A 13,918-nucleotide genomic window follows, 5' to 3' on the forward strand; every position below is an offset into this window, starting at 1 on the left:
TTCTCCCTGGTTGATTCATTCATTCATTCATTTACATTTTTTACACCCTATAAATCGGATAAACCCTGCCTAGGACATTTCATCTAAAAGCCTCACTCGTTTCTTTTGCTTTCTGTTCCGACACGATGAAATCAGCTGTGGCGGATTTCGTTATTTCCATCGGTCGAATTTTTAACACGGTTTGTCGATCGGTTTGTAGATATCTGGGAAGTTCCGTTCGAGGAGATCTCCGAGCTGCAGTGGTTGGGAAGCGGAGCGCAGGGCGCCGTCTTCCTGGGAAAGTTCCATTCTGAAGAAGTGGCCATCAAGAAGGTCCGAGAGCAAAAAGAGACCGATATCAAACACCTCCGCAAACTCAAGCACCCCAACATCATCGGCTTCAAGTACGACCCAAGAATGAGTATTGCATGTTTCCAAAGCGTTTTTTTGCTGATTTACATGTACTGATTTGCATTCATTCTTTTTTCTCTGTAGGGGTGTGTGCACGCAGGCACCGTGTTACTGCATCATCATGGAGTATTGTGCTCAGGGGCAGCTGTATGAGGTACTCAGGGAAGGGAGGAGGGTAACTCCCCGTCTCCTAGTGGACTGGGCATCGGGCATCGCCAGCGGCATGAACTACCTACATCTCCACAAGATCATCCACAGAGACCTCAAGTCACCAAAGTAAGCTTCTAGGAACATCCAATAGTCTTAACATGAAATGTCGAATAGTTCTGAGAAGTCCATAGTTTGATAGTTGTGTATGAATATGCATGGTGACGTGACTCCTCCGAGTCTTAATGGCAGTCACGTTTCTTTTAATACTTGCAGTCTCTTGTATTGATTTTGAATCCAATCCACTGAATGTATGAAAACAGAACTAGTCGGAAGCTAACTTTTTATTAAAGCCACGCTCGTGTGAAATCTATGAAGATTTAAGCTTGTAGGTCAAATCAAACCTCCTGAGCTTGTGATCCCAAAGTTAATAAATACAAACAGCATTTATTAATGAACAGTAAACATCAGTAGAGTTTGACCATGCCATTTAGATGCTAAAGGATAAATATGATCAAATAATTCTTTTTTTTTTTTTTTCTTTAGCGTGTTAGTCACACACAACGATGATGTGAAGATCTCCGACTTCGGAACATCCAAAGAGCTGAGTGACAAGAGCACGAAGATGTCGTTCGCTGGTACGGTGGCCTGGATGGCTCCAGAGGTGATCCGGAACGAGCCTGTATCTGAGAAAGTAGACATCTGGTAAGTGAATGGATTTTTTATTTATTTTTTTTTTTTGGATATTTTTATGTACCGTTAGATCATAAATTCTTGGAATGTAAGTGTAAATGTTTTCTGTTTTTACTCTTTAGGTCATTTGGTGTGGTGTTATGGGAGCTTCTGACCGGAGAGATCCCCTATAAAGATGTGGACTCCTCTGCCATTATCTGGGGCGTAGGGAGTAACAGTCTGCACCTTCCCGTGCCCTCGACATGCCCTGACGGCTTCAAAATCCTAATGAAGCAGACATGGTGACTGCAAAACCCGCCCACATCCCACCCCATCTTCCTTTTTATTCATTTCTTTTCTTCTTCTTTTTCCCCCACTCTTTTCTTGGGTAAATTCATTATGCAGTGCCTTAAGAATTTTGGAAACATTTTCCTCTTTTTCACCATACCAGCATGACATGAAGCTAGATGCGTGCAGCAAAGTACTAAAATATATTCCTTCTTACCTTCATTTTGTTTACGCAGTACCTCTGTGTTCACTGAATCAAAACTAATTGGGCACTTAAATGCTAATCGTTTTAATTGTAGGTGTGGCCTGTGTATTTTTCAATCCATTACCCGATTACAGAGATGAGAGGTCTGGAGTTGTTGAATTTGCATGTTAAAGCTGTTAATGGGAACTCGTTTACTGTGCAGTAAAGGAGGCTAACAAAACCGATTTATCCGAGAGATTGCAAAAACATTTGCAGTGGGAAATTCTTATTTGCCTGACTTGATTAATTTTAGGCATTAATGTGCGTCAGAAAACACAGAAACCTTGAAAAAAAAAATCAATGTAAAAATCCGTTACTACAGGGCACTTCTGCATGAAATTACCGTCTTACAGGAGATTCGAAACGAGGCAACAAATGAGCCACGGCTTTCTCATACCCATTTTCATTAGTTCGCATGTTGCAATTCGGATGGATATTAAACCGGTGGAAAGAGAAACGGTATCCTTATCAGTCTCGCTTTCTGTTAACAGGCAGGGTAAGCCCAGAAACAGGCCATCGTTCCGACAGATCCTTCTGCACCTGGACATCGCCTCTGCAGATGTACTTGGAGCCCCCCAGGAGACGTACTTTAAATCTCAGGTTTGTCTTTTATGAATATTAACAAGAGTTTGACTTGTAAAACGATGTACTGGCACAGCAGGTAGAGCTGCCTCACAGCGCCAGCGTAACGAATCCTAAGCTCAGGTTGCAGATTTTTCTAGCTTCTAATCAAGTCTGTGCGAGTTTCCTTTTGGCTCCAATGGTCTCTTTGATCTAATTAAGTGGACTGGTTGCTCAACAGAAACCTGCATGTGTCTGGATGGCTTTTTTGCAGGCGGGGTGGAGAGAGGAAGTAAAGAAGCATTTCGAGAAGATAAAAAGTGAAGGAACCTGCATCCACCGCCTGGACGAGGAACTTATACGGCGCAGAAGAGACGAGCTCAGGTCAGCAGAAGACCCCCCTAATACTGCAAAATGTCAAATATAATAGCAGAAAGTGCCACATTTTCAAGACTCTCTCCAACTCCTGCAATTTCTTTTTTACTTTCATAGGCATGCACTGGACATTCGAGAGCATTATGAGAAGAAGTTGGAGAGGGCGAACAACCTGTACATGGAGCTGAGCGCGATCATGCTGCAGCTAGAAGTGCGAGAGAAAGAGCTCATGAAGTAAGCACACTTCAGCAACTCGACATCTCGCTGCATGAAATCCGTCGCATCAGCAGCACCCGAGATCAGATCTATAACCAGAGCATAGCAATTAGAGATTAGCACTGGTGCACAGAAGTTCAATCGAAAGCTTGCCGATTTTATTTATTTATTTTTGTTATGTGTTTGAAGACACAAAGTGCTTTTAAAGCATATATTTTGTTATCGTCTGAATTATTCACAATCTCCGGTTTTCACAAACTATATACAAACTTGACAAAGTGAAAACCTTCGAGCATCGCATTTTTATAATTTTGAATGTGAATTGATGTAAATTTGTCATTTTGAGAGTCTCGAACAGACTCCCTTGTGTCAATGAATGATCAAGCTGTGATAAACGAACAAACTTCATAGGGAGAAAATGATTCCATGTAAAACAATTATTTCACGTTACCCCACAAACATGACATCATCATAATGGACCTACTGTTGCAGTCTTCAGTAAATGTTTTCCACATTCCAGATTAATCTTACACACTTTTAATCGCTTGGGGAAAGAACTGAAAAATAGCAGATTCAGCCTCTTGGGCTTTACTTTCTTGCCACGTGTCTGTTTCATTTCAGTTTTAATGACTGGGAGATTTAATGTGAGCGCATAAATCTCAAGTGGGGCCTGGACTGTCTCAGTGCAGTTCTCATTTAATTTAATCTGTTTACAGATCAACCTCAGCTTAGCCTCAATCCATACTTACCTTTAATAGGAACAGTTTATTATTTTCTTAATTTAAATTGTATTATTATAGTTTCCTTTTTTTTTTTTTTTTTTTTTTTTGTTAACTTTTCTGCACCGACTGTTAGCTTTGCTATGTTATTCTTACCTCAAATAAAATATTTGGGTTAGGGTTAGGGTTAGGGTTTCGAATAAGCCGAAGCAGTAGTGTTTTTAAATGTTATTATAATAACCACCGTGCTTTGGTTTTCGAGCAGGAGGGAGCAAGCTGTGGAGAAAAAGTACCCCGGCACGTACAAACGCCATGTGGTGCGACCCATCGTCCGACCCAACGCTGTTGAGAAACTCATCAGGAAAAAAGGCAGCGTGAACCACAAACCTGGCACACAGACTCCCAAAAGGTAGCTTATTATGCAGTGGATTTGTTTTAAGTCCAATTGGAAAATGGCTTTCTGCACACGTGGCTTCAAAACTGGGTGCATTTGTAGAGCCATCTGCTGTTTCTGAGGTGAATTGCAATTAGGATTTAAAAAAAAAAAAAAAAAAAGACTGACATGCCTTTGCTTTCCCAAACACCTGCCCCTGCCTCTTTGCTGAAACTGTTACTTCTATACAAACTGTACACTGAATGGTTAGAATGCCATGTTTACTTATTTTAGGTTTTAATGTAGAACTACTCTATTGTGTGCCCTCTCTGTAGGCCTGATCTGCTGCGCTCCGATGGAATCTCAGTGTGGAGGCTTTTCCGGTGTCCTCTCCTCTCTCAGGCAGCCCGAGAGTGTCCACTCCTCCCGGGAAAGCACGCTACCGCAGCAAACCGCGGCACCGTCGCACCAACAGCAAGGGCAGCCACAACGAGTTTCCCGGGGCCCTGAAGCCTAACGTCAACATGACTGAGGAACAGCAACCTCTGCAGCCTCAGCAATACCATAATCATCACCATAATTATCACCACGCTCATCATCTACCCCCGATAGCCCTCTGCTCCCTCTGCAGAGGCGAGACATCGTAGCAGCTTCATGCGCCAACGAGCTGCGCTACTTCGGCCCTGCTGCCGCACTACGCAGCCCTCACACGGAGCACCTCCAGCGCTCCAGCCCCGACCTCATCAACACCACTTTGGAGGCTGACGCACGCCAACACGTGGCACTTGGGCCTGCCACGCTCTGCCCCTGCTGCCAGGGTCACCCACTGCCTGGGTGCTTGCGGTGCAACGACATGTTGCCCGACTGCTCTCTGGTCAGCACACGTGAGGGTCCTGACAGAGAGGGTGTGGAGGGTCAGCAACAGCCAGAACAAGGCAGCTCTCCACAGAACAGCCTCCCACGCAGCCTCAAAGCCCTCAGCAAGGTGAGTCAACAGAAATATGGAAGGCTTTCGGGTATGTGTTGATTTCTATATAATTTCATGCTGATGGTGTGGCCGAAGGTTTGTGGACACCTAACCATTTGGACATTTGATTCCATATTTAGGTCACATGTGCTCTTAACCTCCACTCTTCTGGGAAGGCTATCCACCCGGTTTAGAGTATAACTGTGGTCTGGGGTGCAGTCGGCATTGCACTTCATCCCAAAGGTGTTCGATGTGGTTGAGGTCAGGGCTCTTTGCAGGACACTCATGTTCTTCTACTCTAACCTTGGCAAACCGTTTCTTCATGGATCTCACATTGTGTACAAAAGCACTGTCATGTAGGAATAGGTTTGAGCCTCTTTGTCTGACTTCACAGATTCTCTTTACTCGAACTAAGACATTAAAATCAATTATGCACATTGAACATTGTAGCAATGGTTTTGGAAAAGAACCTGCTGATCAGGCGGCCTTATATAATGTACATACGGTCAGAAAGATAATTACGGCTTTTCTGATATAAATGTAAAAACAACACTTATAAATAATCAGAACTAAAAGGAGCCAAAGCCTGTTTTTATTTATTTATTTTTTAATAAAAGTTTACATTTTGAAAATACAATAAACTTTGCAGTAATGTTGTTTGCGCACGCACACACACACACACACGACACAAAATCAGGTCCTGGCAGTGATGAGCAGCCCCTAGCACCCAATAGCGTGTTGACTGGATATTCAAAATGGCATCACAAGCTTCTTATTAAAAAAAAAAAACTTTAGTAGCAAGGTTCTGCAGTGTATTGAAATTAAAGCCCATATATAATAATAAGGCCTGAATTTGCTGAATCTGCACTCCTGTATTTGTTATTCTAGCTGAATTGTTTCTTGCAGCCATTACTGTTACTGTTTCCATCCTGTGTGTGTGTGTGTGTGAGAAATTATGGTAGAGGATAATCTTACCTCAGCTAAGTGTGTGTGTGTGTGTGTGTGTGTGTGTGTGTGTGTGTGTGTGTGTGTGTGTGTGTGTGTGTGCGCACGCAAGAGTGAGCTAACAGTCTTATTTTTTTTATCAGGCTGGGGATGACTCATCGGAGGAAGAGGAGGGAGAGGTTGACAGTGAAGTGGAGTTTCCACGGAGACAGAGGTGACCGACTGTTTGCTCTCCATTTATGAATAATTAATAATCAGTATGCTCTTTATGAGCGCTGATTTCTTTTATTTATAATTTTCTTTTTCCAGGCTACATTGGGAATGCTGATTAATTTCTTATGATCAAACCCATACAGTATATTAATACGCAATAGATAATGTAGTGTACAAATATTAAAATGGTTTTTCAAATAAGACTATGATAGAGTGTACAAATCCAAGCGATGCGTGTCGTCTCCAGGCCTCACCGTTGCATGAGCAGCTTTCAGTCGTACTCTACGTTCAGCTCGGAGAACCTGTCCGTGTCGGACGGCGAGGAGGGAAACACGAGCGAGCACTCGCACAGTGGACCTCTGGAGGCACTGAGCGCCAGTCAGGACGAGCAGCTGGACGAGCTGCTTTCCCACACACCGGAGATCCCCATCGACATCTCCACGCAGTCCGACGGCCTCTCCGATAAAGAGTGTGCTGTGCGTAGGGTCAAGACTCAGATCTCCCTGGGCAAGCTATGTGCTGACGAACACAGTTACGAGGTGAGCATCACAGTTTCAGCGTAATGGAGGATCTAGAAATACTGTATATAAAGAGAAACTGCACTAATGCGAATAGGTTTGTACCTGAATGCACTAATTTGTTGTAGCATGCGGTGTTAGAAAAGTCATTTAAGTAGGGATTAATTCAGGACGGACATACTGTAGTAGGAAAAGAATGAACCCATTGTTTGTGTGATGTAACCCAGCGCAATGTGGACCTCCTCAAAGTAACAGCAGTAAAAGTGTTGTATTCCACATCCTTTATGTCACCACTGTTGTGCCCTTGAGCAAGGACCTTAACCCTCATCTGCTCCTCAAATTCCCCTTTTATTAAGAAAACCAATTTGTCCGGAAGAGCATCAACTATCAATCCAAAATGAGCACCGATGAATTTAAATAAACCTGGGATTTGTCTAGTAGCCAGAACTGCAGTCAGGGCACAATTATTCAACACCTTCTGGCCAATCAGAATCGCAAATTCAATAGTGCACTAGTCACTGGTATGAACCCCAAATGCTGATGATTGATGAATAAGATGCTTGAATGTGTTATTTCTTAGCAATTGTTTAGAATAATTTTTTTTATTGCTGTTCTGGGTCCATCTGCATGCCATTCTTTTTCAGCTCAATAGGAAATTCTGATGATATAAATAGAGATATAAGCTTTGTATATGACAGCTGTTATATGGGGAAATTATCTTAGAAAATTATGCATGGAAACACAGTAAATATCTGCTCATTATGATTTTATAGCAGATGCCACATCATAGCAGGCTTTGTCTAGACGGAAATTCGGAGGCAGACGTTCGTTTTCACATAATTTCAAATTCTGTCTCTCTCTGTGTCTGTGCACCGTTTCCCTCAGAATCCACTGCACTTCGGCGATTCCGACTGCGATTCCTCGGAAGCCGAATGCTCCGACACCACCATCAGGAACAAGCCACCGTGTGCTCCCTCTTCTTGGTGAGGGGGAGGGGAATAAATCACCGCAATAACCGGGGCCCGCTGGAAAAGACCGCGCCCCTTTGCTCATTCTGTCCCCGCCCTCTATCTCAAGCCCCACCCATCCGAGTAAGCTCAGGCAACTCTGGACTGACAATGTAGCTAGTGTAACATTCATAATTTATTTTTCTGCATTCAAGGTGAAGAAAACGACACGTATTCAGGAAGTCTTTTCAATTCTTGCCCAGAACAAAAAAAGGACAAAAGCGAACGCGTGCGCGAGGACGAAGAGGAGTTGGTGGTGGAGAGCGTAAAGATCACTTCTGATTTACAGAGCACTCTGGTTCGACACGGGACCCTTTAACAGAAACGCAAGCAGCCAGATCTGCGAGACTCGCTAGATTCCCGGTTAAAGCTTGAGTTTATAAAATTGATGCCCTGGAATATCAGGGTCACTTCGGGTTTGAACACCAGCATGAACAGCACCTATCCGTTCTCTTGTTGTTGTTGTTTTTTGTTTTTGTGGTGTTTTTTTGGGTGGATATTTTTGTTTTGTTTGGGTTTTTTCCCCCTTCATCTCTCCATCTCTTATTTCTGACACCACACACACAGAGGCTCGGCATGCCGGATCCGACAGAGTTTCCAGTGGAACACCAACTCGCTTTTCCAAAAACGACGCACAACAGAATTTGTGTGAGAAATCCCTCCGATCATTGTTAAAGCTGGAGCAAAGCAGGCCAGCTTTCCTCTCACCTCAGGCTTAAACTCGGACGCGAGACTGCGAAGACGACGAGAACGCGTTCCTGTTCGCGTACGGATCTGAGTCTACGCCCAGGTTTCTCCGTTAAAAAAAAGAAAAAAAAACTTCCCGTCCTTCTATTCTTTAATTTCATCTCAGTTTCATTCCCCATTCGAGGTTATTGGTAAATGTAATGATTCATGATGCGAAGATGCAGCAGCCCCTTAAAATCCCTCAGGACTTGGCGCAATTCATTCTATTTCCGGTTCACCGTGAGACCGAATGTCTAGTGTGAGGCGAAGGCCTTTAGACACACTCTAAAGGTTCAGCAATAACGAGAAAGTTCCGCTCAGGCTTAGGAGAATCTCACTCAGGAGGACTGTCTAGCTGGCTGGACAGCCACACTGGCATGTTGTAGTGACATAAGCTAGATGTAGGGAAAGGTTCATTTTAACCTTTTTTTAAATTATTTTATCTTTAGTTTTTTCGAGATTTTTGTTTTTCTCTGAATCGCCTCGCCTTCTTGACGATTTGATGCTCAGGTTAAGTTCAATGCGCAGTGCAGCTCTTTTCTTGAGCGCACTTTCAATGGCCCTCCACTAGAGGGAGACAGATCTGTGTTGTGTTGCTGTGATTGGACACGCAGGCAACATTTTTCCTTTTAATTCCAGGAGTATGTTTTGATTAGGATTAGCAGTAGTCGTTAGATTCCCTACTACCATCAACTGTTTTTAGGTTCACAAAATGAGGGACGCTGCATCTTTTATCTTTTAAGATACCCGTGTGTGTTTTCGGTGTGTGTGTTTGTGTAATAGATTAGACAAGACAGCTGAACAGTGGAACTTAAAATGAAGTCAGGTTAGACTTGACTGTTCGCTGTTGAAAGATTGAGTGAGAGAGAGTTTTCATTTTATTTTCCTGATTCAACAGGGTTTGTTTGCACATTGAAGTCTTACACCCAAAAACGAGTTTTTAGCAAACGAACAAAGCGAGAAGGACCTTGACCCGGTTTACTCAATCCTGTCCGAGACGAATCTGATTTCCAGTTTGTATTCTCGACCGATTGCAGTCTGACCGTGGGGGGGTGAAAGGACTCGTCTTGTACCCAGTAAACCAGGACAACTTACAGACACACACCAACCTCATTTCTCTTGTTTACGTCCTTTTTTAAAAGCTTCTGTGATTTCTCCAACACCCCCCTCCCCCACCCACCCACCCACCCAGTAATCAGACAGGTATTGAGAGTAATGTACAATATTGTCTTTCTATCTGCAGCACTATAATGTTTTCTGTATAGTTCAAACGATTCGTTGTGTTCATTTAATGTAATTTAAATTTCTCTCCTTTTCATTTTGTAGCTGGCCTACATGGTCTTTGCATTAATTTATTTTGGATTTCTAGCCAGTTTAGAATCATGTTAGTTAGTTTTCCTAATCAGGTTTTTTTTTTTTTCCTCACATCAATGATTTGTGAAGTATTTCTGGAAAGAGAGTGTTCAGTCTTTTTCTGTGTAAAGAACTTCGTTGAAACTAGAGCTGCTGAACAGCTGAAATCATGTTTCGGTCAGTTTCAGTATTTTTTTTTTGGACTAAAATCCAGTCTCTTCTTATGGGGATAATGGAATCACTTACACCCGGTTTAACTGTAGGTTTAACACCTCGGACGAGGACTTACTTGCGATATTCAATCTCCATTATCCAGTGGTGTTCGTCAGCCCAGACGCTGACGTCTAGACAAGTTCGAGCAGCATCAGTCCTGTTTAACTAGCAGATGCAAACCTTGTATCATGATCGATAACTGGGTAATCGTTTTTCCGTTTGGGCATTTTGCTCATCTCTGTTCGTTCAGTCAATTAGCTTTTCGTTGTGCTTAAAGAGCTACCTGTTAACAAAAGGAGTTTCTTAATATACCTGTAAGCCGTCTGAGCTAAAGAACGGATCTAAAATAGTTTAAAAAAAAAGGGTTCTATTTAGTGTGTTTGCATTTCTTAATGTGACAGATAAAGTCTGAATGCTCTCAGTATTTATATCAGGATGAAACTGTACTATTAATTCTGAATTGTTTTTTTCCTTTTTTTTTTTTTTTACCATCTTTACAAACAAATCTCACTGTATCACATTCCTGGTTCTCTCAGTTTCTTTTCCCATTTTCCTCTAGTTCTCATTCCGTTCTCAACTAAAACATAAACGGTTATTTTGGTATAAACTATTTTTCTGCCGGACGTGTTAAAACTATTTTTCTTTCCCTCCAGTACGTTTCTTACTCGTATCCTGCTGTCCCTTTCCCTATCGCGAATAGCGTTCCGATCAACCAACCCTGCCAGTTTTCCTGTATTAGCCTGTGTACAGTGCAGTGGGAGCAGGAAGGAATAAAATCAAAGCAAACAACTGCATGGAATAAAACGCTGATGTACTGTATCAAACTGTTGTTTTATTTAGTGTGTGTGTGTGTGTGTGTGTGTGTGTGTGTGTGTGTGTGTGTGTGTATATATATATATATATATATATATATATATATATATATGTATTTATGTATGTATGTGTGTGTGTATATATATATATATATGTGTGTGTGTGTGTGTGTGTGTGTGTGTGTGTGTGTGTGTGTGTGTGTGTGTGTGTGTATGAGAATGAGAGAGAGAGAGAGAAACACACACCCACAGCCTCTATAGAAATTCTTTTAAATCATGTAGTGTTTGCACTGAGGAATACAGAAGACCTTTAGACAATACTGATACGGAGTTTACTGTAATGTCTTCTGAGCAAAGTGCATAAGCTTTATTGTTCTGATCAAATATTGACTACGGGCTGTTCTCTGTGGACAGGAGTTTCCTTAGCAGCATGAACTTGAGTGTTTTAACCCCCTATGAGCCTCAGTGCAGTTATGAAATGTGCTTTATAATTTGTTTTTGAAAGCAGGGGGTTTTAAGGATTTATTACACTAGAACTGGGATGATTTAATATCAATCTTATTCCTTGCATTGTGTAATTACATAATAAATGTATATTATATTTATGTAGCATTTGATGGTCGGAGTTGCAATTGTTTCAGAACACAAACTTTAATGGGGTAAAGGCAACTGAAGGAGCTCATGCGCTCATGCTTAGATGATTTGGAGTTGACAAACCAGAGAACGCAGAAGAAAATGCCCAAGGATATGAGGTGAACATCTAAAAAAGACCTGAAAATTTGAAACCCTGTCTCTCTGATTAAATCATTACCTCTCTTGACTACTTTTTTTGCACCCTATAAATGCACTTCAGCATTAAGTTAATGAATAAATGCCATTATAAAACCACTACAGTCAAGATCTCATTTGCCTGCTAGATCGTTCTCAGCATAGCAGTGACATGGAGGTGTGTGTGTGGGGGTGTGTGCGTGGTAACAGTTGACGCCATTACCTACCACTCTGCATTATTACTGGCCACTTTAATCAATACTGCTATCTTGTTTGTGAACTTTGCACATATAAGGTTAGAATCTAAAGCTCTTTCTTGCATGCAAAATGTTCAAAAGATTCTGCTGCCCTTAGACAGCTACCTCGTGTCCAGTTTTCCTAATCTCCCAGTTCCTAATCTATAATTTTCCGATAATTCTACACAGCCCCGATGATTGTAATACAGTTACTGAATTCAGGATGAATCAATAAATGAATTTCAGTCATTCTTATTTCATTGGATTTGTGTCAGCCAGGCTCAGATAATACCTGGCTTGCAGTGATTCTATGCCGATTCTATAGTTTTACTATAACTAACAAAAGCAATATTTACAGTATTTGATGGAAGGGTTCATAAGTGAGCAAAATTGCAACTATTTGTAGGATTGCTTAACTATATATATAAAAGCCATAGATCTTAAAAGTATGTGTGTGTGTGTGTGTGTGTGTGTGTGTGTGTGTGTGTGTGTGTGTGTATATATATATATATATATATATATATATATATATATATATATATATATATATATATATATACAAATTATAAATAATAAATAAATAAAAGTAATTTAATGATTGAGGCAGGTTACAAAATATATACATATACACACATGTATGTGTGTGTGTATATATATGTATATATTTTGTAACCTGCCTCAATCATTAAATTACTTTTATTTATTTATTATTATTAATCTACACTCTACTCCACCATGAGGAAATGAAAACAGAATTCTAGAAATGTATGTAAAAAAAATATATAATTCTCATGTACATAGGTATTCGACCATTTGCAGCAACACTAGAAAATGAGTTCAGGTGCCTCCCATTTCTCTTGATCATTGCTGAGACGTTACTATAACTTAATAAGCGTTTACCTGTGAAAAGTGTATTGATTGGACAAAATTAGGAAAGGATCACATTTTTCTAAAGAAGGCCTCACAGCTGACAATGGATCTCAGAGCAAAAAGCAAGCGGAAGGAACTGCTGCAGAGCTCAGTGACAGGATTGTTTCAAGACACAGGTCTGAGAAAGGCTACAAAAAAATCTTAAACAACTGTATAATTGAGGGAGAAAAGGCCTTATTAAGAGAGGTGACCAAGAACATTGTGGTCACTTTGACTGAGCTCTAGAGATCCTATTTAGAGATTGGACAAAGTTCCAGAAGGAAAACCAGCACTTCAGCTCTTCATCAATCTGGGCTTCATGGCAGAGTGGCTAGACAGAACCCTCTCAATCCAAGGAAGCCCACTTGGTGTTTACGAACAGGCACCTGAAGTACTCTCAGACTGTGTGGAACAAGATTCTCTGATCTTATGAAACCAGATTAAACTGTTTAGACTCAATTCTAAACCAAATGTCTGGAGGAAATCAGGCGTTGCTCAATTACCTGCTTTAAGCCATTCAACATGTGAAGCATGGTGGGGGCAGAATCATGCTGTGGGGGTGTTTTTCCACAGTGCTCAGGACCCCAGTCTTGGCCAAAGGTTCACCTTCCCACATGACAACAATCGTAAGAACACAGAAAGAGTGGTCCAGACAGAGTCCTGACCCCAGACCCCTGACATAACCAAGGATACCTGAAAGTGTCCGTCCAATGACGTCCCCATTAAACCTGACCCATCTTGAGAGGATTTGCCATGAAGAATGGCAGAAAATCCAAGTGTGCAAAGCTTTATTGCATCATACTCAAAAGGACTCGACTGAAAAAATGAATACATTTGTAAAAAGGGATATGTGGATTTTTTTTACAGTTTTAGTCTCAGTATTTGCAAATTTAAATAAAAATTAAAATTAAATTAATCAGATTTATCAACAAGCGTTTGGACACCCTGCATAGGGATAATATGATTAGATAACGCGATCAATATCAAACCGTTTTACATTTACTCAGGGAAAAAGAAATGGTGCAGAAAGGGGGTTGGGTAAAGATGCATCAAAATTTATTTTCAAATCAAATACCAAACTTTAAGTGTATCAAAATAAACTACAAACTACACCAGCCACACCATGTATCAAAATAAACAATTGTATTTTTTGTATTATATACAAAGGGACATGAAATGTCTTCACAAAACGGCCGTCAATTCAATCTGTTCTTTCACCTTTACACTGACTCAGTTGATTAAGTAAACAGTGCTTGATAGCAGCTG

At 41.1% G+C, this 13,918-nt stretch overlaps 1 protein-coding gene across 1 annotated transcript in view; it reads left to right on the forward strand.

Annotated features, from left to right (window-relative positions):
• si:ch211-45c16.2 (mitogen-activated protein kinase kinase kinase 13) overlaps positions 1-10,746 on the forward strand; it is a 43,012-nt gene extending 32,266 nt beyond the window's left edge. Inside the window, 14 exon segments of the mRNA XM_046845208.1 lie at positions 200-383; positions 475-666; positions 1,084-1,242; positions 1,353-1,511; positions 2,233-2,341; positions 2,577-2,686; positions 2,795-2,911; positions 3,878-4,021; positions 4,321-4,346; positions 4,349-4,564; positions 4,567-4,970; positions 6,041-6,111; positions 6,358-6,649; positions 7,514-10,746. Coding sequence (XP_046701164.1) covers positions 200-383; positions 475-666; positions 1,084-1,242; positions 1,353-1,511; positions 2,233-2,341; positions 2,577-2,686; positions 2,795-2,911; positions 3,878-4,021; positions 4,321-4,346; positions 4,349-4,564; positions 4,567-4,970; positions 6,041-6,111; positions 6,358-6,649; positions 7,514-7,615 — 2,285 coding nt within the window. The 3' untranslated portion in view covers positions 7,616-10,746.
• Positions 10,747-13,918: the final 3,172 nt, after the last annotated feature.

The sequence above is a fragment of the Silurus meridionalis genome, chromosome 3 (genome assembly GCF_014805685.1).
Source record: "Silurus meridionalis isolate SWU-2019-XX chromosome 3, ASM1480568v1, whole genome shotgun sequence".
Taxonomy (NCBI): Eukaryota; Metazoa; Chordata; class Actinopteri; order Siluriformes; family Siluridae; genus Silurus; species Silurus meridionalis.